At 43.8% G+C, this 24525-nt stretch overlaps 1 protein-coding gene across 1 annotated transcript; it reads left to right on the forward strand.

Annotated features, from left to right (window-relative positions):
• Nucleotides 1-1419: 1419 nt before the first annotated feature.
• On the forward strand, nucleotides 1420-23690 carry LOC311365291 (brevican core protein-like; the record flags this gene model as incomplete). Its single annotated transcript, XM_084484809.1, has 16 exons — nucleotides 1420-1428; nucleotides 1965-2053; nucleotides 2890-2966; nucleotides 3190-3618; nucleotides 9883-10057; nucleotides 10182-10309; nucleotides 10720-11013; nucleotides 11448-12416; nucleotides 12589-12872; nucleotides 12975-13623; nucleotides 16450-16557; nucleotides 17206-17364; nucleotides 17917-17999; nucleotides 18332-18476; nucleotides 18848-19030; nucleotides 23566-23690. The coding sequence occupies 16 exons, from the start codon at nucleotides 1420-1422 to the stop codon at nucleotides 23688-23690; spliced, it is 3906 nt and encodes a 1301-aa protein (XP_084340935.1).
• Between the last annotated feature and the right edge of the window lie 835 nt (nucleotides 23691-24525).

The raw sequence follows: 24525 nt of genomic DNA on the forward strand, positions 1-24525 counted from the left end.
TGGGACTCTTCCTTAGGAAAACGGGTGAGACATGCTGTCCTGGAAAATGAGAAAAGTGCAGACAGTAGCAGAGGGAGCTCTAGCCCCACAGTCCACTGAGCCAGGTTCAGCAGTGAATTATTGTCCCACATATGCCTGACCTGGCTAAACCGGGATCAGGAGTAATTTCCCTGGTCACTGCTAACTGAGGTAATTAGCTAAATTGACCTTGAAGCATACAATCAGTGCCCACCCACCAAGTTGTGGTACCATGCACAACTTAGCATTTAATTATTTGTTTACCAAACACGCACCAATGGTTTTGGTTGTTTCTGTTTTAGTTTGAAACATTAGGCTTCATATTTTGAAGTTGTCGCCTTTTCCCACCTAGTTTTTTCCCTATAGGTCTAGGTTTTTCATTCCTTGTTTGTATAGCTGACCAGTATGTCACCAAACTCCCTTAACTCCCATGATTTCTGGTGGTTTTTCATATATTTGTGTATATTCAGCACTGATGGCAGAGTTTTCGCGCTTGTCTTTACTCTTTTTGGTAATTAAAAGCAGCACAAAGCCATGATGAAAACGTGTCCATGATGAAAACGAGTCCATGATAATAACGATGATCTGAAAGAAGAAGATGGCAAAAACAAACCAGTGCCAAGCCTTGATCTGTCGTCATCTGCTGTTGGATCAACACACACTGTGGTTTTCAGCCCTGCTTTCAAGACAATTATACCATTTGAAACATTTCTACTGACAGTATCTTAATGTGACCTTTACTATACCCTACCAGGGCTTCTCTTTGGCCCTTTTCTTAGTGGTTTTCAACTTCTCTTTTCATCCTTGAAAAGAGAAGAAGGATAAACGCAGAAGAGAAAAGTTTAAAAAAAGCAAGAGTGCTTGTGCCATGTCCTTTAATTTTCCCTGAGGGATTTTTTGTAAGCAAGTCTCTCCGGAGTGAATGGCCAGCGTGCAGCTGTCCTACTTGCCCACTGCCCGTCTTTGTGAGCAGCTATCCAGTCAAGAATACTAATAGTCATGCCCAAAACGTGGAGTGACCCAGCTGGCTTGGAAACAGATTCACATTTATTCAACCTCCAAACAACGCCATTTAAGATGACCATGAAGAGTGTGCTGCGTTTGTGCTAGCCCGCCCCCCCCCCCCCCCCCCGCTCCCCCATTTTTTTTATCAGCCATGCATTTATGACACAGTTGGAGCTCTGTTCAATGATTCTGTGTTTATTATACGACTCCTTTAGGTAATCTTGTTTTATTCACACTGAGATTTGTGTCAATGACACCCACACACACACACACACACACACACACACACACACACACACACACATGCACTCATATGCGAATGCACACATGCACACACACAGACACACACGTTTACAGCACCTCCTCTGTGCTGTATGCCCCAAGGCTTCTTTCAATATGAAGAGTGTGAGTTAGATTCATGATTTGGACTTATGGTTGTCTGCTTTTGTTACCAGCAGCAGTCAAAGGCCTAGCTGTCTGAACAAAAATAAATAAACCCTTAATCACCATCTCTACCTAATAGCTGAAACAAATCCAACAGGAAAAGCGGTAGTGGAACATAGCTCTGACTTGGTTAACCCATTTCATGGAAATAAAAGTCGCCTAAGTATAACCTCCAATGTCACTTAGGCCGCCCTCCTCGCGTTCCAGCGGCGAGGGCGTGTAGGAGGAAAAGGCCCGGTCGCAGTAGCACATCACAGCTGGACCAGCAGCCCCCGTTCCCCACAAACACACCCCCACACTGAACGATCACAGCTTCATTACAAGCACATCACAAGCCCTTCCAACGGTGCCATCACTGCACTATTTTAAACTCACTGAGCAGCATATTCTTCCGAGAGTGCTAGACGGTTGGTAGCCCGTGAGTCGCTCCCGTGGTGTGGGCACCGCTGCTGGGTGAGGTGGTGTGAGGTCAGTGTCTGGGCGGTCTCCCGTGCCAGGGGGGAGGGCTGGTGACTGGTTACGGGGTGCTGGCAGGAGGCCTGCGGGGAAGACCAGACTTGTCATTAGCTCGCAGCGGTGATGAAGAGTCTGTGGTGAGACGGCTGTGTGTGTGTGTGTGTGTGTGTGTGTGTGTGTGCACTCCAAGCCTTCCCCTCCTCGGAAGCCAGCAGGAGCGTTGCCTGTTTTCCACGTCTAGATTTTCTTTTCCTTTTTCTATGGTGGCTTTGTTGTGTTTAATGGTTATATTACAGGCAGATTTTTGTGTTGTATGTTGTGATTTCCAGCCAAGGTTTACGTTGTGCGCCAATGTATAGCAAAGCTACTGGATTTCAATCCTTTTTCAAAGTTATATTCATATACATTTGCGATTTTTCCTTTTCAGTTTTTGTTCTTATTGTATTCCCAGAGGCAGCTTTGGAAGTTGATTTAATAAATTGATTTTATCAGATTGACCAAAAAACATGACCAACAAACCATCCATTTCTTGTTATACGTGTTCCATTCATTCCTATATGGATGAATTGAATGGTTGATTTTATACCACCTGTTGCTAATCGACCAGATCAAAGGGGAGAGGAGTGATGGGAACTGATGAATCAGCATGGCAACAGTCACTACAAAGGGTTGTGTGGGCTGACCATCGCACAGGAAAATCTTTTCGGTAAAAACCAAGTGTTTGGATGACTGCCTGACAGGACATGACCGAAAGCCTGTCTACCGCTTATGATCTAACCGTTCCCATTTAAGGAAATAAAATAAAATGTTGAGCCACGTTTAACCATGTGACGGATAAAACCCACAATAGGCCAAGGGTGTATTTAGTCGTCTGTTACTTTAGTGAGCTTTCTTTTTTTTCCTTTTTCTAGAAATCTCCCGCCTTCTGTTTAAAGCTTTAATCCTTTTTCCTCTCCACCTCCATAGATTTGCCCAGCTTCTACCAATCTTCTGTGCAGTCTGCCAGCTCACCACAGCCTTCCCAGCCACCCACTATGCACAAGGTAGTTATAGCCACTTTTATTATCTCTTATAAGTTATCATCTCTTGCGTGTAGGGAATAACATTCTTCATTCTATTGGACGTGTTGTAAAACCACAATATTGACTGCACTGGCCTCTGAGAAAGAGAGGGTGTAAGATCAATATCTATATCTGCTCCGCGGTTAGATTTAACACCCCACCACAGTGAATCACTTCTCCATCATCTCCTCCCTCCCTCTCCCAGACCACGGCCCCAAGCTCCAGGTAGACATCCCCTCCCCAGCCGTCCTCTCCGTCCCGCTGGGCAGCTCCATCGCCATCCCCTGCTCCATATCCCCGTCGTCGCTGCTGTCGACCCAGTCGCCTTCGCCGTCGTCCCCGTCGCCGACCACGACCTCCGACCCGCCCTCGTCCCCTGCCCTGCCCCCCCGGGTCAAGTGGACCCTGGTGGCGGGCGGCGTGGAGACCGAAATCCTGGTGGCGCGGGGAGAGAGGGTAAAGGTCAACGAGGCGTACCGGGACCGGGCGGCGCTGCTCAACTACACGGCGTCCCCGCTGGACGACCTGACGCTGTGGCTGGGCGAGCTGCGCGCCAGCGACACCGGCCACTACCGCTGCGAGGTGCAGCGCGGCCTGGAGGACGCCAGCGACTTTGTGGAGCTCAAGGTCAAAGGTAACTCAAGGGCGTTCCCCCCCCATACCTGTAGTAATATTGTATCGATCCAGGGGGTATTTGGACTGCGTGTTAAAGAGGATGTTTGTTTCGAATATGGCCGAGTTAATCCATAGGCAAGGATTCCATTTTGAAATGGTTCTAGAGACCACAAACCCATGTTTGTTTTTCGAACACGGGTGTGTTTATATGTGAGTGAAATCATTTGCGTTGTCTCTATCGGATACGTTTCTTAACGTATCTATCTGTTATTTCTTCCATATATCCTCGTTCTCTTCCAATAATTTCAAATGATTCATAGAATATCACTTTAACTAACTTGCTACACTACGTTGTACTTGTGCCCCTAAGTCCAGGGGTGCATTTGATTTGATTTGAGCAACACACCGGAGTGAGAGCTAATCTTCCTGGGGTCCGAAACATAAAATATAGACAACAGACAATCACTTTGACATTATGTCAAACAAAAATTTAAAATAGACAAATAATAAACAACAGTATGATTAAGAAACATCCGAATTACAAATATAACAAAAGTAAAAAAGATATGAAGGCTACAAAAGAAATGAAAACATTAAAAATGTATATACATTACATATGGACCAGTTTTTTTAAAGAATTTTTAAAGTTTTGCTATTTATGCTAGAACGTATGATTTTTGGTAGTTCATTCCATAATGAAATTGCTCTGTAAATTATGGTATTTTTGGGTAGATTGGACCTCGGTCTGGGTAAAGCTAGATGTCCATTACTTGCTGCTCTAGTGCTATGACCGTGTCTGTCAGACACACAGACTAAACCTTCAGCAAAGAAGGCGGGTCTTTTGCAGCTTATGACTGACCTTAGGAACAACAAGAGACCAAGACAGATCTTTTGTTTCACTGTGAGCCACGAGAGGCTAGCATGCATCACTTCAGAGCCAGTGTGAATGGAGCAGCTCAGTGCCAAACGAGCTGCTTTGTTCTGAGCTACCTGAAGTTTATGTATTTTTTAGTAGCTGATGACCAGATAATTGTACAATACTCAAGGTTTGACAAGACCAGAGCATGTACAACTTGTTTGATTATCGAAGGTGTAAGATACGATGAACATTTTCTCGTCATGCCAATCATCTACCCATTTTTGAGACAATGGTGTCAATGTGAACTGACCAGGACAGTGAATCAACAATGGTAAGACCTAAGAGTTTTATTGTGTTAACTTGTTGAATTGGTATACTACCTATAACTAAATTTAACTGAGGCTTTTTTGCCAGCATATATCTTGAGCCAAACACAATATATTTTGTCTTTTCAGTGTTGAGAGCCAGTTTGTTCTCATTGACCCAGTTAAATACATCATTTAATGAATAATTTAAGTTAGCTGTGAGCTCATTGCACAGAATATCAGCACAGTAAACAGTGGTGTCATCAGCATACATTCTAATATTGACATTATTTGTACATAGAGGCAAATCATTAGTAAATATTGAGAACAGTAATGGACCAAGGCAACTACCTTGTGGCACGCCACAGCACACCACACAAAAACTGCCATTGAAAAAAAACTTTTGTTTTTCATCCTGTAAGATAGTCCTCTACCCAAGCTATTGCTGTAGATGTGAAGCCATAGCTCGTAACTTTTCCAATTAGCAACTCATGGTCAATTAAATTGAATGCTGCACTAAAATCAAGCATAACTGCCCCCACTAATTTCCGACTGTCAATGTTAGTCATCCAGTCATCAGTCATTTCTGCAAGTGCAGTGCAAGTGGAATATCCTTCTCTATATGCATGCTGTGAGTTAGATGTTAATTTGTTACTGGTGAAATAATCCTGAATTTGTTTAAATACAACTTTTTCAATTAGTTTGCTCAATACTGGTAAAATACTTATAGGTCGACTATTGGGACCATTAAAAGCACAATTCTTATATTTTATAAGTGGAATGATTTTAGCTTCCTTCCAAAGAGCTGGATGCACACCTTGGATTAGACAGTTGTTAAATATATGGGCTATAGGAGTCGCTACATGGCTGGCAGCTAATTTCAACAATTTGCCATCAAGATTATCAGTGCCAGAGCTGTTATTGTCAGGTAGTGACATTAACATTCCCTTAACCTCTTCAATGCTAATGAGATGAAACTCAAATTGACCGTTACAATTTTTCATTATGATCTCTTTAATTAATCTATTTGATTTTACCCCATCACTTGATTGCATGTTATTACAGATTTTATCAATCAATCAATTTTAATTTATTTAAAAGGGACAATGTACAGTTAAAACATAAATGTTGCCATTTGATGCACTATACCAGATTATAGCTTTAAGCTAATTTGCATCTGTAGTCCCTTGGCAGGTCTCAAAAAATACAACACAATAATAAGACAAATTAAACAGTATACAGGGATAAAACACCACAACAACATGGCTACACATGTCTGCGTGCAACCCCCCCCCCCCCTCTCATCCCACCCACGCCCACACCTATACCCACACACACAGAAAAAGAAGTCTAAGGACCAACTTAGTGGTTGCAGAGCTGAGCAGCTTTTAACAGATTTTTTAGGTTAGATTTGAAGACTCTGAGAGAGCTACTGCTCCTTACGGCTTCAGGTAAGGTATTCCACTGGTTTGTGGCTCTTACAGAAAAAGCAGATTGCCCAGCTACAGTGCGGCGAAATGGTATGGTACAATCTCGTATGGAGGATATTCTAGTGGATCTGATGGAATTAATCAATGGATGGAATTATCAACCTTACCAATAAAGAAATTATTAAAATGGTTCGCTATATCATAAGATTTAATTATGAATACTCCATCAGAATGAATAAATGAAATTGACATTTTAGATTTCCTTCCCATTATATCATTCATTGTAGTCCACAGTCCAACAGTTTTTCCTGTCATTTTTAATTTCCTGGATTTTAGATTTTCTAGAAATAGCTACCAAGTTGTGATCACTAAATCCAACAGATAGTGATACTGCTTTAGAGCAATGCACAGGATTATTTGTATTGTTATGATATTTTAGTCCAGGAAAGGCCGCCGAGACAGGATCGCTTTTAACTCACTTTATTTGGTTAAGGTTATTGGTCTATTGTCTATCGTCTATGAAACAAAAGGAGAGGGATCGTATATAACACGCGCGGAGCGTCTCTAAGCTTTACATCTAATCGATACGCCGCCCAAGAGATTCCGATTCTAAAATGGCGGAGTCCGAGTTAAATAGGCAGGTAGAGGTGGGCGTGTTCTGTGGCTTTAAAAGCCTGCCCCCTTCATCTATGACGCAAGTCTTACAGCTTATGCTATGTTTACTCGGTATTGTGGCTATGGGAGAATATTATGGCTGAAATATGTTACAATTCCCTCCTTGGTCATCTCAGATGACCATTCTACAAGCCATAATCACTACTGACCATATAAAGTAGGAAAAGTAAAAAGCAAAAAAAAGAAAATATGCATATACCCATGGGTTGGTTACCATGGAACAATCATCAACATCAACATAATCAACACCACACAATACAATCAATATGTCATACGGTCATAAAGACACATAAGTATTCATCAATGGAAAATTTTGTCAAAACACTTCTAGGCATAAAACAACATAAAATTCATTTATTCATATACTTTTCATATACTTCAATTCAATATAAATTCATATACTTTCAACCTATGTTGAAGATCAACACTACAAAAAATTGAGCAGCATAGGTAAACAGTTAAACCTTTTTAAAATTCACTTCTGTTTTTCATAACACAAAATTTATACCATTTCAGTATGCATTGAAAATTTACCGAACATAACAAAAAATAACACAATTTTTTCAGCATGTATTGAAAATCTACTGAACATAACAAAAAAAACAAAAAATTTTCAGTATGTATTGGAAATCTACTAAACATAACAAAAGGTAACACAATTTTTTCAGTAGTATAAATATGACCGATACATGTTTTTGCTTATTTGTGAATATTCTTGTTGGAAGAGACATGACTTCGGTTAAGTTACAGGAGTCATTGAGTATAGCTTTGATTTCAGCGGGCACATGGTATCCAACCAATCAATGTTCATATTATGGAGGTAGATTTGTGTCTTTATTATGCAATCAAACAGAATAGGTTTGGGAGCAAAACTTTCCACACTGCAATCAAAAAATTGATTTGAGAGAAAAACTATCGACACTGCAATCAAATTTTTTTTTATTGCAAGTAAAATAAATGTGAAAAAAAGTATCAAAAATGTATTAATGGGAATCCAAAAGTTTTGTTTGCAAATCCAAAAGTTTTGTTTGCAAATCCAAAAGTTTTGTTTGCAAATCCAAAAGTTTTGTTTGCGAATCCAAAAGTTTTGCTTGCGAATCCAAAAGTTTTGCTTGCGAATCCAAAAGTTTTGCTTGCTGTTGAGCTGAATCTCGTGGGCGGGACCTACGCCGAAAGATGTAAGACACGTCTCTATTGGCCAGTCTCGATCGGAGTGACAGCTTGGCAACATCCACAGTTAGTAACGAGAGAGGGAGTTTTGAAGTCCATGATGAGAACGAGCGGGACTCGGGAGCGGAGTTGCCAAGCTGTCACTCCGATCGAGACTGGCCAATATCATATCACCAAAAAAATATAATTCTTTTTTCATCAGAGGCTTTGTCTAACATTGTACACATTTCATGAAAATACTTAATGTCAGCACTCAGAGGTCTGTAGCAGCATCCAATATGAAAATGTTTTAGATGTGGCAGGTGAACTTGTATCCATATAGCCTCAATATTGCTACACAACAGGTTAGCTCTATATACTGCAGGAATATGGCTTTCTATTTCTATCCTTTCTGAAGATATTGTACCCTTGTATTGAAACTTCTTCATTTTCAAATGAGGGGTCCAGGTGAGTTTCTGATATACTTAGAATATGTATATTATGTAACTGTACTAAACAACCAATTTCATGCATTTTGTTTCTCAGACTACAGACATTCAGATGAGCCATTAACAGGCCTTTAGTTGGTAGTGTACTCATATCAGCAGTCAGAACAAGCCAGTTGCATACATGTTCATCATTTTATTTTTAATTACTGACATTTTTTGATGAAGCCAAGACATAATGAAATGGTCTTATTGTTCTTATAAAATTTTTACTACTGTATTCTTCTCTCTTGTTGACGACCAGAGCGAGTGATGAGCTTGTAGTATCTTAGAACAGCATAGTCCCCATTCTTTCTTGCCTCCAGCATCTTAGGTATCAGCTCCCTTCTCTTCTGTCTCACCACCTCAGGGTAGTCTTCGTTTATGAATATTTTGGAACCCCTCAGCTTGTTTTCATTCCACATGACGCTTTCTCTATCTTTGAACCTGAGGAATTTTACATCAATGGGCCTTGGCTTGTCAAGTCTCCTCCCAAGTGCATTTGATCCATTCCCGTTGTCTGATTGGACGTTGTTAGTAACTTTTCCAGTGCGGTGGGCCCTTTCTATTTCTATTTTGGTTGGATCCAAATCCAGTTTTTCACCAAATAATTTCAGTACCGTCTGTTCAGTGTCTGGCCATTTTTCATTCTCTGATTACAGAAGTCCATCAATTATCAGATTATTGCGTCTAGACTGGCCTTCAAGCTTATGTGATTTGTAATCCATTGAGAGTAGAGACTCAGCTAGTTTATGGATATCACCTTCAAAAGTCTTGCCGTCCAAGGAGAGTTTGTTGCATGACTTAAGTTGATCCACATCCTTCTGTGTGTATTGAAGGCTGACTTTGAGGTCTTCCACGTCTTTTAGAATGCCATCCAGTCTACTGTTAGTATTGTTCATTATAGTTTCGACAATACTCTTGTAACTGTTCTCCAGCTGTTGTAAGGAATCCTTAAAAAAATGTTTTTGTTGATCCAAAAGCTAAAGACACATTTTTTGCCATCTCCAAAAGTTTCAATGGACCGTCAGGAAGACAGGATGTGCGTGTGTGTGTGTGTGTGTGTGTGTCTGTGTGTGTGCAGCCAGGCTCAATGTTTTTAGCGAGCTAGCCTAGCAGGCTAATGTCCCGGGCTAGCCTTGAAGTGATCTGTCACACAATCACACTTCGTGGTGCTACTCACGTTGTCCAAAAATGATCTTGCTTGATCGTATCTGCAACAGTCAGATTTTTAACCTTGTTCTAATAAAAGCTATTCCATCATGTCATAGAATTCAGAAACTGCTGACTGCTGAACCATTGGTCTAAGTGTCGGCGCTCCGCGGCGATGCATGCATGTGTGTGTGTGTGTTCCTGCTTATGTTTTCCATCTCCGTCCAGGTGTTGTGTTCCACTACAGAGAGGCGTCTGGCCGCTACGCCTTCTCCTTCCAGCAGGCGCAGAGGGCATGTGAGGACATCGGAGCCCACATGGCAACTGTAGACCAGCTGCTGGCTGCTTATTATGACGGCTACGAGCAGTGTGACGCCGGCTGGCTGGCCGACCAGTCCGTCAGGTAACACAAACAAACAGCCTCTGAGTTAGTGTTTCGCCACCCCAGCCCAAATATTACTGTTATGTTCCTCGCTAACTTTCCTGGTGGTCATTGATTTTTTTTTTTTTTGTGTTTCTTTTTCAAGGTATCCCATCCAGGTGCCTCGGGAAGGTTGCTTTGGAGACATGGACGGTAAACCGGGAGTGAGGAACTATGGGACTATGGATCCAAAGGACCTCTACGATGTGTACTGTTACGTGGAGCAGATCGATGGTAAGGGATGGTTCTTCACTTCCATTGCAGGAAAGGGAAGGGAGGCGTTTAGTTAATGTACTTTCCTGTCGTGACAATGAACCAATGTCTTATGTCATACGATAGCAGGTAGTATCATATAGATAGTATAGAGATTTGGGCTTTTTTTAATTCATGGGGCTGTGAACCAAGAATCTTTCAGCTTTTGCTTGGTGAGATGTCTTATATGATCTTCAACATAGTAATCAATGCCACTATATAATGAACAACTACGTATAACACAGTGTGTGTGTGTGTGTGTGTGTGCGTGTGTGTGCGTGTGTGTGCGTGTGTGTGTGTGTGTGTGTGTGTGTGTGTGTGTGTGTGTGTGTGTGTGTGGGTGTGTGTGTGTGTGCGTGCGTGCGTGCGTGCGTGCGTGTGTGTGTGTGCAGGTGAAGTGTTCCACGACCCGATCCCCCAGGCGTTGTCCTACCAGGAGGCGCTGGCCTACTGCCAGCGGGCCGGGGCGGCGCTGGCCACCACCGCCCAGCTGTACTCGGCCTGGAGCGAGGGGCTGGACCGCTGCAGCCCCGGCTGGCTGTCCGACGGCAGCGTGCGCTACCCCATCCTCACCCCCAGGGAGCGCTGCGGGGGCCCCCAGGCCGGGGTGAAGACGCTGTACCGCTTCACCAACCAAACGGGCTTCCCAGAGCGCTCCGCACCTCACGACGTCTACTGCTTCCGAGGTCAGCCTCCCCCGTATCTACATCCTGCTGGTTACTGTGCCAGGTTAAAGGGCGTTGCAGTTATTTGTATTTTGATCACTATTTCTATTTTTGGCTTAAGCTAACTTTTTTTCTTATTATTTAGTCACTGTTTTAATGAAGAACAGTTGGATACATATTTGTACATTATTTTCTATTTGAAATTTCAAAGTTCTCAGTTACAAAGTCTTTTTTTTTGGAGAGAAATGCTGAATAAATACATCACGTTTTCAAACTGGAAAATAATCGTTTGAATAATCGTGATTTCAAGATTGACCAAAATAATTTTCCATAATCTAGCAGCCCTACCAGGTTATATGAATCAAGCTGGTTGTGTTTCATTTTCTATCATCAGCCCACTGACCCTTTTCACAGTTTTCTGTTTACATTCCCAACTGTAAACCCGCCCTCTGCAGATCTCAGCGACGCGCAGACCGACTCTCCACCGGACTACGCGGCCACGGAGCCCGAGGACATGGGCCAGGACGTGGTGGTCCTCCTGCAGCCCGTGGAGGAGCTGCAGCTGAAGCAGCAGTACGACCACAAGGAGCGAGAGGCTCAGAGCGCGCTGGAGTCCCTCCCCATCTCCCCGGACCCGACTGTCCTGGACCGATCACCGGCACCGGGCAGCACCGGGACCGCGCGCCTCCTCAACACCACCGGGACCGCGCGCCTCCTCAACACCACCGGGACCGCGCGCCTCCTCAACACCACCTCCCTGATGGAGCTCCTCCAGCCCTTTGACAGAACGGGAAACGATTCCACCGCCGCCACCACCACCGCCGCCACGCCCGCAACCGCTGCCACCGCCTCAACATCGCTGCCTGATACCAGCGCCGCCACGGATGACGCAGACGACACGGACGTCACCGACCACCCCCTCTGGTCCCCCTCACTGTGGCCTGACGGCGATAACGTGACGGATACCAACAGCACCGGCCTTGACCAAGCAGAGCTGGAGAAAACCGACCAATCCCTCGAGTTCCCCGAGCCGTCGTACGAGCCTCACAGGCACTACCAGCCGATGCCAGATGTCAATCTGGAAGAGCACCAGTCTCAGCTGTCGGATGGCTCCAAGCATTTCCAGCCGATGCCCGAGGCCAACTTGGACGCGAAGGAACACTCGGAAGGTAATAACAGCAGTGCAGATGTCGACCAGAGTCAAGAGGTGGTTCCCTCCGTCGTCACCTCCACGACCCTTGACCCCGTGCTTGATTTGAACCTGGAAGAGACCAAACTAACGACCGAAAGGCAGCAAGTGTCCTCGTCAACCCGACCCCCCGGAGAGGTAGCAGGGCGTGTGCTCCTGACCTCCACCCTGTCTCCTACCAGGGAGTCCACCTCCTTGTGGTTCCCTGACGAAGGCTCGGCCGAAGATTCTCAAGGTACGACAAGAACGCTGTTTACTCAAAGATTTACCGTGGCGAGGTGTTACAAGGTTTTGACAAGATTTTACAGAATAGTAAAAAAATGTGGATAATACATTGATGAAGCCATGTTGTGATGTTAAAAAGTCTCCTCTTGTGCAATTCCAACTGTGTTGTGGCTTTTCTCCAGAAAACGTCTTTGATGGACAAAACGCCAGTTCAACGGCGACAAGTTCCACCGCCGTGCCAGTGTCCGTCACCTCACCCGTCTCTTCCACTCACCTCGCTCCGTCCACCGCCACGGCGAGGGTCATTCCAACGGACCTCCTGTCTGAAGTCCCGGCAGCCACCCTCTCGCCTCCTCCGGAGGTGTCTGAGGCTGAGCTCCCCCGGGTGGTGTACTCCACGGCCGTGAACCCCTGGGAGATCTCAACCAGTCAGGAGGGCAGCGGGAGCTCAGAATACGACGATGTTGTGAGCTCCGCCTCCACCTCCAACACCACCAATGCGACCACCACCGCCGCCGCCGCCACCACCACCGCCGCCACCGCCTCCGCCGCCACCGCCACCACACAGAAGGTGCATCCCACCGGAGCGGTTTCGTCCGTGGGCAGCACCGTCCACGGAACAGGCCTGAGTTCCACTGAGACTCCGGAGAGGAGGGTCAACGGCACCCGGCTGACTGCCCGCCCCACTGCAGCGGTCCGGGGAGGGGCCGCGGCCGACCCAACGTCAGCCTTCACGGAGGCCCCCTTGGAGCCGGCGGGCACAGCGGGATCCCGGGCCGCACTCCGGGAGCACGGCTCTACCGCCACACCGAGCGACGCCTCCCCGGAGGACGAAGACCTGGCCGGCTTCCACATCAGCACCCAGAGCCCCGCCTGGACCCTGCCCCAGGCCACCTCCACGGCGCAGGAGTCTCTGCTGGCCCCCGAACACAGCAGGGAGGCGCCCTCTCTCTTCTCCGTGGTGACCCGAAAAGTCACGGAAGAAGACGGTGAGAAGTACAGCATGTGGTCGAACACGCGGAGCCCCGCCGCGTCAACGCCGGCCAAGGTTTCCCGCAAGACCCCGGAGCCGTCGCCGCCGTCGCCGCGGACGACCACGTTTCTGCCTCCGGTGAACCAAGGTCGGGTTGACGACCAGTTCATGCTCACGCAGCCGCCCACACTGCTCATCTTGCCCAATGAGAGGGCTGCTGTGGGCAGTGCAGGGAACCCCTCAGGTAACGTTGAAGCCACTCTTATCAGTCTAACTACCCTGCTCTCTTGTTATTCGATTCAATGATTCCCTCGAAAAAATCGGGCCTGGTCCCAACCCTCTTTTGCTTTACTCCCTGTCTAAACCTTCTGATTGACTTGCTCCTCTTCGTCTTCCTCAAACCCTCCTCGTCCAGCGTTGGCCTCGCTTTTTCTGTGCTTTTTCTCCTCGGCGTCCCCCGATTCACCCCTCTGACTCCCCACACGCTCCTTCCTATTTACGTTGGAAGTATTCCTCACCTCTTCTCCGTTTGACACCCACCCCACACTACTCATCCACTCCCCCCCAACCACCAAGACCTGCACAAGCTATGTCTATTTGAGCTTGATTTCTTCTTCTTTTTTCTTACTCAAAGATTGACTTCTATGAAGTTCTTACCAGGAATGTCTGTGGCATTATTTCCCCCTCCCCGAGTCAAATGGTCCTGGTGACGCCATTCACATTTCAAAGTACCTCGCCTGTGTCAACTGAATTTAACTGAATCTCTGCCAGCTCCGGCTGAATGTTTTGCGTACCTGAGATTACAACCTTTGAATGAATCCCCCCCCCCCACCAAAAAAAAGAGTACTTTCTGCAGCAATCTATATATAGCCAGCCTGACACCACCAGACTACTACGCAAATGCGTATCAGCAAAATGCGTGTAAGTCCGGAACCTCTCAGTTCATTTTAGATTTCCAAGGGGCGTTCTCAACTGGGCAGACCAAAATGCCTCTGGCCGCATTGGTTAGACCTACAACCAATCAGAGCAACGTAACGTGTGACACATCAGCGGCAGCCATCTTGTTTGTTTATGACACTGCCTAAACATCGCTCCCATAGGGCGTACCTCTGTACAGTCATGTATCAAACCCGCCCCATATTAGATAAAAAGTTGGTGATTGGCGTGAATGGCCCAGACCAGGTCAGGTCCACTGGAAATCTGTCTGAACTGGAGGGGTGCCAGACGCATATGCCACAGAAAACAAAACATGAGCTTGCAGATTTGTCTGGTTCCCAGGCTAGCATAGAGCCGCAGAAAGGACTCAAACTTGAATGTCACTGTGTTGATCAATGCAATTGCACAATGTTTTTAGATACTGTGAATGGGTATAAAATATCGATTGATCAAATGTTCAGATAATAGTTAGTAACCTTTCTCTTATGTTAGATTAGAGGCTTTGGCTCTGTAGTGGCCAATTGTTTTCTTACTTACTGAAATGCTACTGACGCTTAACAAAACAGTAACAGAAATACAAACATTGTCTTAAAAAAAAATGTTCGTAAAATTTTACGTTAATTAATGAAAAAAAACTGTGAGCACCAGGATTTCTGCAGATCCTCTGCCTTGTGATTGCTGTAGACCTAGATATTTTATTTTGACCTTCAACAAGTAAAATGCCCCTGAGACAGGTCGCAAAAAAAACTGAAGGGGTGGCAGCTTTCTATTTGATCTAGAATATACAAAAAAAATATGATATGAAATAGCTTCAGAACATGACTGTGAACATGACTTTGACTACTTATAATTGTGGATGGCACATGCAATCATTTTAGATAATGCTGATAATCTAATGCACAAATCCTGATGGTAATTCATTATTAATTAGAAAGCACAAAATATCATGTTTGTTGCACAAAAAAAGTCAGTTGTTCTAATTAAACTTTCAAGAAATTATTAAATGAATGACTGTGTTGGCGTTAGGTCTGTAGTCTTTGTATAGGTGCCAGAGTTATATGATCAAGCTCATCACGCTGGTTTGCTTTCTCCCACTAGAAAGCATAAAACAGGTAGTTAATACATTTTTTATCAATTATTTAGGAGCATTTTAAAGCTTTAAGACAAAGCATTACAGTTTTGTAGTGATCTTAGTTTATCTGAACTCATGGGGTGCCAAGCAGTGGTTGATGTTAGAATGGTAACAGAAGGGAGAGGTGAAACAATGCACTCTTTCATGGTTACAGTAAAGCTTTTCCTTATTCGCATGCCACATTCACATGTTTAGATGATATAAAATCAAATTAAGATTTTAAATGTAGGCCTGTGATTCAAAAAGAAAGTTGAATTGTTTTTTGTGTGAATGGACCCATTACTTTTTATAGCAGCCAGCAGCTTTCCATTAGCTTGAGTCATTGCATGTGGAACGGGAACACCGTTGACTGGCGCTCCGAACAATGCCCTTAATCCTCCTCATCAGCCGTGTTTGCGGAATAGGATTTATCGCTCCATGCACATTGTGACTGCTCTGCCTCTATCTAGCACACCTGCATCTTCTGAGTAAGAGGCTGCTGCTGCTGCTGCTGCTGCTGATGATGATGAATAGCAATCAGAGGATTAGGATTTCTTTCCGGAACATCACTTTCAATTGAGTTGAAACGGAAATGTCCCTATTATTTAAAGATAGTTGAAATGAGACCTTATCCAAACATAAAGATGGTTGTATTAGAGGTTATGGCAAATAAATGGTTGGATCGAAAACTTAAAAACATTATCCTGTCACCTTAAACTCTTTAGCAAATCATAGCTTACATTTCAAACCATTATTGGTTTGTAACCTAGTTTGGGGTTTTTCTATGTTGTACACTATTTGTACTGTGTAGACTACCAAATATTGAAATTGTATGAATGAATACAAAGGTTATAGTTATAGAGACGTAAGTTAGGCAGATTTCCCCATACCCCACTGACACTCACTCAAAACAAGACAATGAAAAATAGGCTTGGGAGTTATGAAATTGTGCTCTTGAGTCATTTCCTCATTGAAGTTATTTGGATGGTCCTTTAAAAAACAACAACATTGTGCATGTTTTAGATGCATGTCTGGTGGACCCCTGTCTCAACGGGGGGACGTGTGTGGATCACAGCGGCCGTGTCCAGTGCCTCTGTCTGCCCAGCTACGGAGGGGACCTCTGTCAAACTGGTAAGCTATGTTAAAAAAATTAAATTACCATTAGAAATGTTAAAGGCGCTGTAAGGCTGTACAATTCAGAGTTGTTAGGAGAGAGAGCACAAGAGACTGTTTTGAAACTAAAAACTGCTGTTTGATGTCCCCTCTATCTCTTCTTCCTCCCTCACTATGTCATTCTCTGCCATTAATATATGTTGCATTGTACTGAGCTTAAGCCATTTCTTACAAGTTACATAGCAGAAAAGTGCCCTTAAATCGTGCCTACAGCACCAACTCTCATTGTTACTTAATATACTGTATATATTCCCATTCCAATACAGTACATACTGTGGAATATATACTGATGTTGAATTATTCCAGAACATCTATATGATTTGACCGCTTTGTTTTAGTGGTCGAATCAACCTCCTATAGAAGGATGTAGATGCTTTGTGTGATCAACATGACATTATTTATTGTTCATTAACATGTCTGGGGCTTGCACCGTTACAGCTTCAAATATAAATATACAAATATGAAACGTATGATATGTAATGTAATGTAATGTAATGTAATACACATGTTTTAAGACATATAATAAATTGATATATCATGTCTAAAAGGGGCTGTCTTGTCTCACCCTTTGCCTACCCGGTCTCTCTCTAAACTTTGACCTCCCAGACGTGCAGCGGTGTGAACCGGGCTGGGATAAGTTCCAGGGCTTCTGCTACCGCCACTACGCCCAGCGTCTGAGCTGGGAGGTGGCCGAGCTGCATTGCCGCATGGCCGGCGCCCACCTGGTGTCCATAATGAGCCCCGAGGAGCAGACCTTCCTCAGCAGTAGGTGGAACATGGAGGCCGCTGATGAGTCATGTGACTCTGTTGATGTGATGATTGTTGTTGGTTATCTTGGCTTTCCTATTTTTTGTCAGAGATGCACGGCTGTGATTCCGGAATAATAGAGAGGAGGGATGTGGCGTGGGATGATTTGAAGACAATACAAACTAAACAAAAATATACTTATTTTGTGATGGATTGAATTGGTCAGTTGCACAAAAGTTGCACAAAAAGTAAAAAAAGTTAACAAAAACGTAAGAAAGTCACCACCGTGTTCTGACAACACTGTCTCTGATTTTGAACATTACATCATTTTCTAGATTTGTCATTTTATCTTGATCGTACCAGATCAAATGTAACATTGAAACAAATATTTAGACCATAATACATATTTCAGCCAAATGTTTAAATGGACACGTTGGAGGGAATTGCAATGTGGATGTAATGAAGCAATCATAGGCTAAATGTCCCTTAGCTCTTCCTGAGAAGGGATCTGGAGCATTAGGTTTATACAAACCAGCTGTGGTGCATGACCTGGTCGCCTCATCTCCCCAGGTCAATACGAGGAGTACCAATGGACCGGGTTGAATGACAAGACCATCGAAGGAGACTTCCGCTGGTCTGATGGAAACCCACTGGTGAGACAAGAGGGCAGCAACATTCAATTAAAAAGTGGTGGTTGACTTAAGATTGAACACATTAAGTCAACCACCTCAATGTATTTAAATACTTCTTAGTTAATTATTCATAAATTAAGAAGTGACAGATATATATATATATATATCATTAACTATATTTTTCAATGGAAAGCCACACAATGAGTAGTCAAGTGAAAACATATATTTTCATGGCCCTTTTTTAAAGATCTATCAATATGAAAAAATAACAGCGCATTGATTTCATGTTCCCTCTGTACATATCTATGAGTAGGAAAATAAAAGTGCCTTGTTTTCATGTTCCTACTATACAGCTCTATGACAACTGGCACAGAGGGCAGCCAGACAGCTACTTCCTGTCCGGGGAAGACTGTGTGGTGATGATGTGGCACAATGGAGGACGATGGAGCGACGTGCCGTGTAACTATCACCTGGCATACACCTGCAAGAAAGGCACCAGTGAGTGACTATGAAAGGATCCTTCTGACTTAAAGCTGTGTTCACATTGTTTTAAACTGAATGTAATTTGTAACGTTATGCATGTCAGGCCCTTATTACAGCAGAGTCATCGTATGGTGTATGTCATAAGGTTAATTACAGACACTGGCATGCCCACATACACTTAACTTATTGAGCTGCACCTGTTCTGAATCTACAACTCTGCCTATTCCATGTAATATAGTTGTTGTTTTTTGTGCTTTCTCTGATATATTTCTCTGATATTTCGTCCAATATCCTAGACAGTGTCAGATCAGAATCTATCTCATCTTTGGGATCTTTGGGATCTTTGGGATATTTCCTAAGTGCTCTCACCCTTTCCCCCCCGACAGCACTGTGCGGCCCACCGCCCAAAGTCAAGAACGCCTCCATTTATGGAAGAGTGGTGCAGAGGTACCAGACGGGGGCGTCCGTGCGCTACCACTGCGCCGAAGGTTTCCGCCAGAGAAGATACCCCCTGGTCAGCTGCCTGTCCGGGGGCGTGTGGGAGGAGCCTCGGATCCAATGTGTCCCAGGTAAGCCATAGGCCACACCCCCAACTGGACCAGGAAGATGAAAAACACCCAGAAGAGGAGACCTTAATGTTAGACTAAAACCAAGTCCAAGAAAGTTGGAGCTAACTGTACACAAATAATCACGTTTGAAATCTGAAAAAATATGCCTTATCAAATCCTAATATTAGTTCTTTGCAGCTTATTATGAATGCTCTTGTGTGGTGTATAATTGTACAGTTGCCATTGATACTATTGTATCGATCTTGAGGAAAATCCATGATTATACAAAGTGAAATCTGCAGTTCAGTTTATGGGACCTTGGAGACAGAAAAGGGCTGGCTCTAGCAACTTATTATTATTAGATCAGAACCGTCTGCTGTTTATTGCGTAATGGTTATCCTGTTCATAGTTTGCATCCATTCATATCTTCAGAAGGACCATAGTGATCAAAATTGCCCTTCGATATCCAATGTACGAGTTATTATTTAGTAAAATGTTTTATCTGGTTTTGAACTGTGATCACCTTTCTTGTTGTTGTAGTCGGAGGGAGGATGTTGGAGGCTGCGGGTCACATCTATTCCTCCACCGGAGTGATGTTCGCAGCTGTCCAAGACGACGTTGATGAAGCCACAACCACAGAGGCGTCGCCACAATATTGGAACATCAAGTTTTAAACCGACAACTGCTTTTGTCCCCGTCTTTTTGATTGTGCATTGACATATGCTATGATGACGCTTCCAAACAAAACGTAAGAAGTAAGCAATTAGACCACCGTTTTGTAATGTTAAGACATTATGTTGTTCTTAACTTAAAAAAAAAAAGGAGATGGGTTTTTTATACTTTCTACTGATTTCTACTTTGTGAAATTGGATACACCAATCCAAGGAAACCCTGCTGTGTCCAAAGCAATAAGATGATGTTGCGGCTAGTGTCCTTCGCCACTAGATGGTGCTAACGCTCCATAGAACCCTTGTACGTCTACTGAATATTTGGGGGATTATGTTGAAGTAGAAATATTTTCAAACCAATGAATTTAAAGGTGGATTTAGAGTAGGTTATTATTCAAAACAGAAAACAAACTGTACAACCTGTAGACCTATTATGCTTTTATATTCAGCCCATGGTTCTTAGGAAGCCACGCATAAGAAACAACAAATCAAAACCGTCAGTACTTTTCCAATCATTTGTTGTGGGGAACCTATGTCGACACAGTTTTGTCCATCAACTTTGTGTTATAATAAAGTTTTGTAGGACAGCGCGGTGATTAAAATACATTTCTTAAACCATAACAGTTTCATTTCCGTTGTCTTATTCGAGAACGACATCATTAGGGGTAAGTCGAGGTATATCTGCATATCCACATGTATAATGTGGAGAAATTATATAAATTGTGTGCGTGGCCAATCACGTACCAAAAGATGGCGGCCATCTTGTTCATTTGATTGGTCTGCCAACTATGTCATGTCATGGACCTATAAACTAGTGCTTTAGGACATCATCTGCATAGAATTGTATTGGCAACCCTTTGCCTTTGCAAAGGGTTGCCTTTCTTCAGTACATTTGTAGACCTACACATCTTCTACAGGTGAGCATGTATTGGTATCTTAAATATTATTACCCTAGAACCCAGGCGTTATTTGAGTTAAGCGAGAACATTTTTTTTTTTTTTTGTTCTTTCATTAGCCAATCACAAAACCCTTTTAGTTACACTCAAATATTTTATAAAGGGCCTATGTCGTTTTTGCTGATTTACTATCATTGTATTGTAGCCTATTTGTTTCTTGCTAAACTTTCTTGGATAATCATCATCATCATCACCATCATCTTCATTCATGCTCATTGAGGTAAAAAATAAGCAAACTTTCATAATGGCCTCTGGTCCACCTTCCTCCTGCCAATGCTGCTTGCATCGTTAATTCGTTTGTCATTTTACACAGAACATGGTTTTGCAGGCAGTATAGCTTCTCCTAGCCACCATAGGACTATCCAAAACGTGCAGGGCCCATACTGTACAGTTAACTAGTTCCTTTCCACCCTGTCCTTGATGTGTTGTAGTCTAGGTAGTACTGAATATATGTTGAAATACATGTACAAGATGATATCGTGTGGATATTCTAAAACGCCGCCAGGTGGCATTAACGAACCGTTAACAAAAAGTGTTAATGACGCACTGTGCACATCAACTTTATTCATAATTAAACAACGATACAATTTAAATGTATGTATATTATTATTCAATAGTTGTAGTAGGCCTAATATTAATAGTGTATTTACTAGTATAGTGAATTATTAATTTGAAACAGAATAATTATATAAAAAAATAAACAAATCTAAATTTTAAAGGAGGTCATAATTCCAAATGAATAAAATTGGCTGAATATAAATACAAATAATTAAAATTACCCTATGTTCTACCCCATGGTGTCCTTTTGGCAAATAATCTGCTGTTCTATTTCTTTATTACAAAAAAAAACAAATATATTGAAAAATGGTACAAAATATAGATGCTTACAAAACCCTTTCAAAGTTCTTTCAGATACTCAAATTTTGTATATTGTAACTAGCCTATATAACTCCCAAGTGTATGAGAAATAAATTAGTTGTAATTAATCGTCTTCTCAAAAAGACACGCTTTACAAAAACGGGGACATTCCTACTGTATTGGCTATCATATACAAGCCTCTCTCATGTATTCAGAATAGATCATGGCCCATGTTTGGAACACATCCATGTGACCCGAGGCTCCAGCACAGTGGCCGTCAGCGATAGGCCTCCACGTCTACAGCGCATTAACGGATTAGCCGCTAACAGTTTGGGGTATCCCAGGTGGCTCCCACAGTCTTATGTACGCAACCTCACGCCCCCAAACCCCCCCTTTTTTACTCTCCTTCTACTCTCATTCAGTCAACAAAGACCGACCCCATCGCTCCTAATCAGCCCAGGAGATGTGAATCTACGAAGACCACTTGTTTTGTTCCGTCCTTCCAGGGCGAGGGGCGACGTGGTTCCTTGTGGGCATGTGTATGGGACGGCGTGTTTCTTAGGTCCCTCAATAGACGGCGGCAGTTGTGTGAATGCAGAGGGCCGGTGCCCTCACCCTTCCGACACGGGCCCGTGACACGGCTCCGGATGGGCCGCATTGTGGCCTGTGACCTTAAGGTCGCGGGGGTTGGCCCGGGTAGGGTTTGTGTGTTAAAGGACTCCTTATGGACTTCCTCCCTCTACCAGAGGAAGTGTGACTGGCTAATTGAGGGCCGGCCCCCCGGGGTGAGGGGGGTTAGTACATCCCCTGGTGCGAGGTCCTTATCACCCCATAATGATCACTCCTGGGTCCTAGGGTGGCCTGGGTGACTTCTGGCCAGTGAAAAGAAGAATGGAGCGTGGGGCTTTGCAGCAGGCCAGCCATGGTATCCTACTAATGAGGACGCATTGCTCTTCAGTCGCGGTGTGAGCTGGTGGCTTAACACCGCTATGTGTAGCAGTTTGAAAACTCCAGTCGCTACGACGCAACTAAGGTTGTCTCACTCATGATCTATAATAAATGATAGAATCATCTAGAAGGCCTTCATTCAATGGATCCATGTAGGGGAGTAGATGGTTAAAAGGAGGTGTTTGTGTTGGTGGGAGGGGAGAGAGGAGGCAGGTGGGGGGGGGGGGGGGGGGGGCGGCGGCGGTGGCGGGAGTTCTTGAATAAATATAAATAACAACCAGTCCACAATAGGGCTTGACTCGACGGCATGCATCTTGCATCCCCCCCAACCCCCACCCCCACACCACACACCCCCACACCCCCGGCCCCCCAAGCTCCTTGTGAAAAGCCAAGACAGCGACGACATCAGAGGTAGTATAGAAAAAAGTTACAGGCCCCGCGGAAGAAAAGAGACAGAGGCCCCATTCGGTCTGGGAACAGCCTCAGTGCGCGGTCCCCAGCAGGCTCTCCGCCGGCTGCATGCGGGGCGCGCTCACTGCAGGCCCTGCATTCTAATGGTAGGGCCGACCACGTGCACGCTGCGCGCTTTTGTTCTGGCCAGTGAGAGCCCTCGGGGCGAAGGCTTCCCTCTGCGCACCACTTCAATGCTGCACAAGCACGCACAACCAGGGGGCAAAGTACACGCGATTCATCTTGTTCAACAACACGCATCACAACGCACAAAGTTGTGCTGTGATATGTGCTGTAAATGAAGTCTTTGCAGAAGCATTGATACATGTTCATTGTAGGATGTGTGTAAGATGTTGTGGTACAATTTACGATTTACGGATGTGACGTGTGTTGTGAGTTTGACTATAATCAGGCTTATGTGTATTTTATATATATATATATATATATATACGTATATCTCTGTATATATAAATATAATATATTATATATGAAAGCTATTATACATAAGTCTTCAAAGTCTTGTGCTTCAGGAGATGCCCAATTAAAACACACAATATAAAGGACATTTGAAAGGAGTCACATATGGTGCTTTACATTATTCCAAACATTAACACCCAACTATTGAGGCGTAAGGACTCTCTTGATCTGGAAGGTCACTGCGTCCTCGTAACCATAGTCTTCCTCACCAGAGTCTTCATCACCATAGTCTTCATCATCATGTTCTTCCTCCCCATAGTCTTCATCAGCCTAATCGTCATCACCATAGTCTTCGTCACCATAGTCTTCCTCCAATCACGGTAGTCTTCCTCAGCCGCAGCGGCCCTATCAGGGCGTAATTAACACCCGTGATCTAATGGCCGGGGGGAAGGGGGGGCTGACTGCGGAGCGATGGTGGGAAAACAGCAAGATGAAAGACTTTGTGGACGGACAAACAGACGGATGGGTGGAGAGGGGTGAGGGAGGCGGGGGTGATGGAGGGGGTGGGAAAGGCTGACTCTGTAAAGGAAATGATGAGGAAGTGCTGTATAAGCAGTCACTGGTCACATTAGTTTTTCTTCATTATCTCAGCCTGTATTATTCTGTCTTCTTAGGGGGATTATATTTTTGTTGCCTTCATCATTTAAATACTTAGTAATCAATATCCTTTCATATTCGACTCAGTGACAGTAAAGTTAACATGAATAAGCATCTCTTTTTTGATGAGACATCATTTATAACTTCATTAATGTAACATATGACATATAACAGTACATAACATTATCTTCCTTTACTATGTTAATTCATACGATGTAACTATTCTTTTTTTATATAGTATAGCCTCATCAAATATTTTAAGTACTAACTTTTTAATTTTCAACATTTCTACACATTATCGTTAATACAATTATTAAAGAGTACTTTTCTAAAAAAAAAAAAAAAATGAAATCTGTTTATAACGTGTCATCCTTTTTTCTCCAAATAGTGCTAATTGCTTAGCTTGTTATTGGAGCATGTCCTGATATCAAGAGACCGCATTGCAATATCTTAAGAGACCAGTAGGGGTCACTTGTACATCAATAAGACGGCTACATGGATATCATTTATCTATGCATCCCATGCGACGGTGGCTACAATAGAACCTTGTTGTGTGTCCATG

This window comes from Micromesistius poutassou (genome assembly GCF_964030765.1).
Source record: "Micromesistius poutassou genome assembly, chromosome: 20".
NCBI classification, from domain to species: Eukaryota; Metazoa; Chordata; class Actinopteri; order Gadiformes; family Gadidae; genus Micromesistius; species Micromesistius poutassou.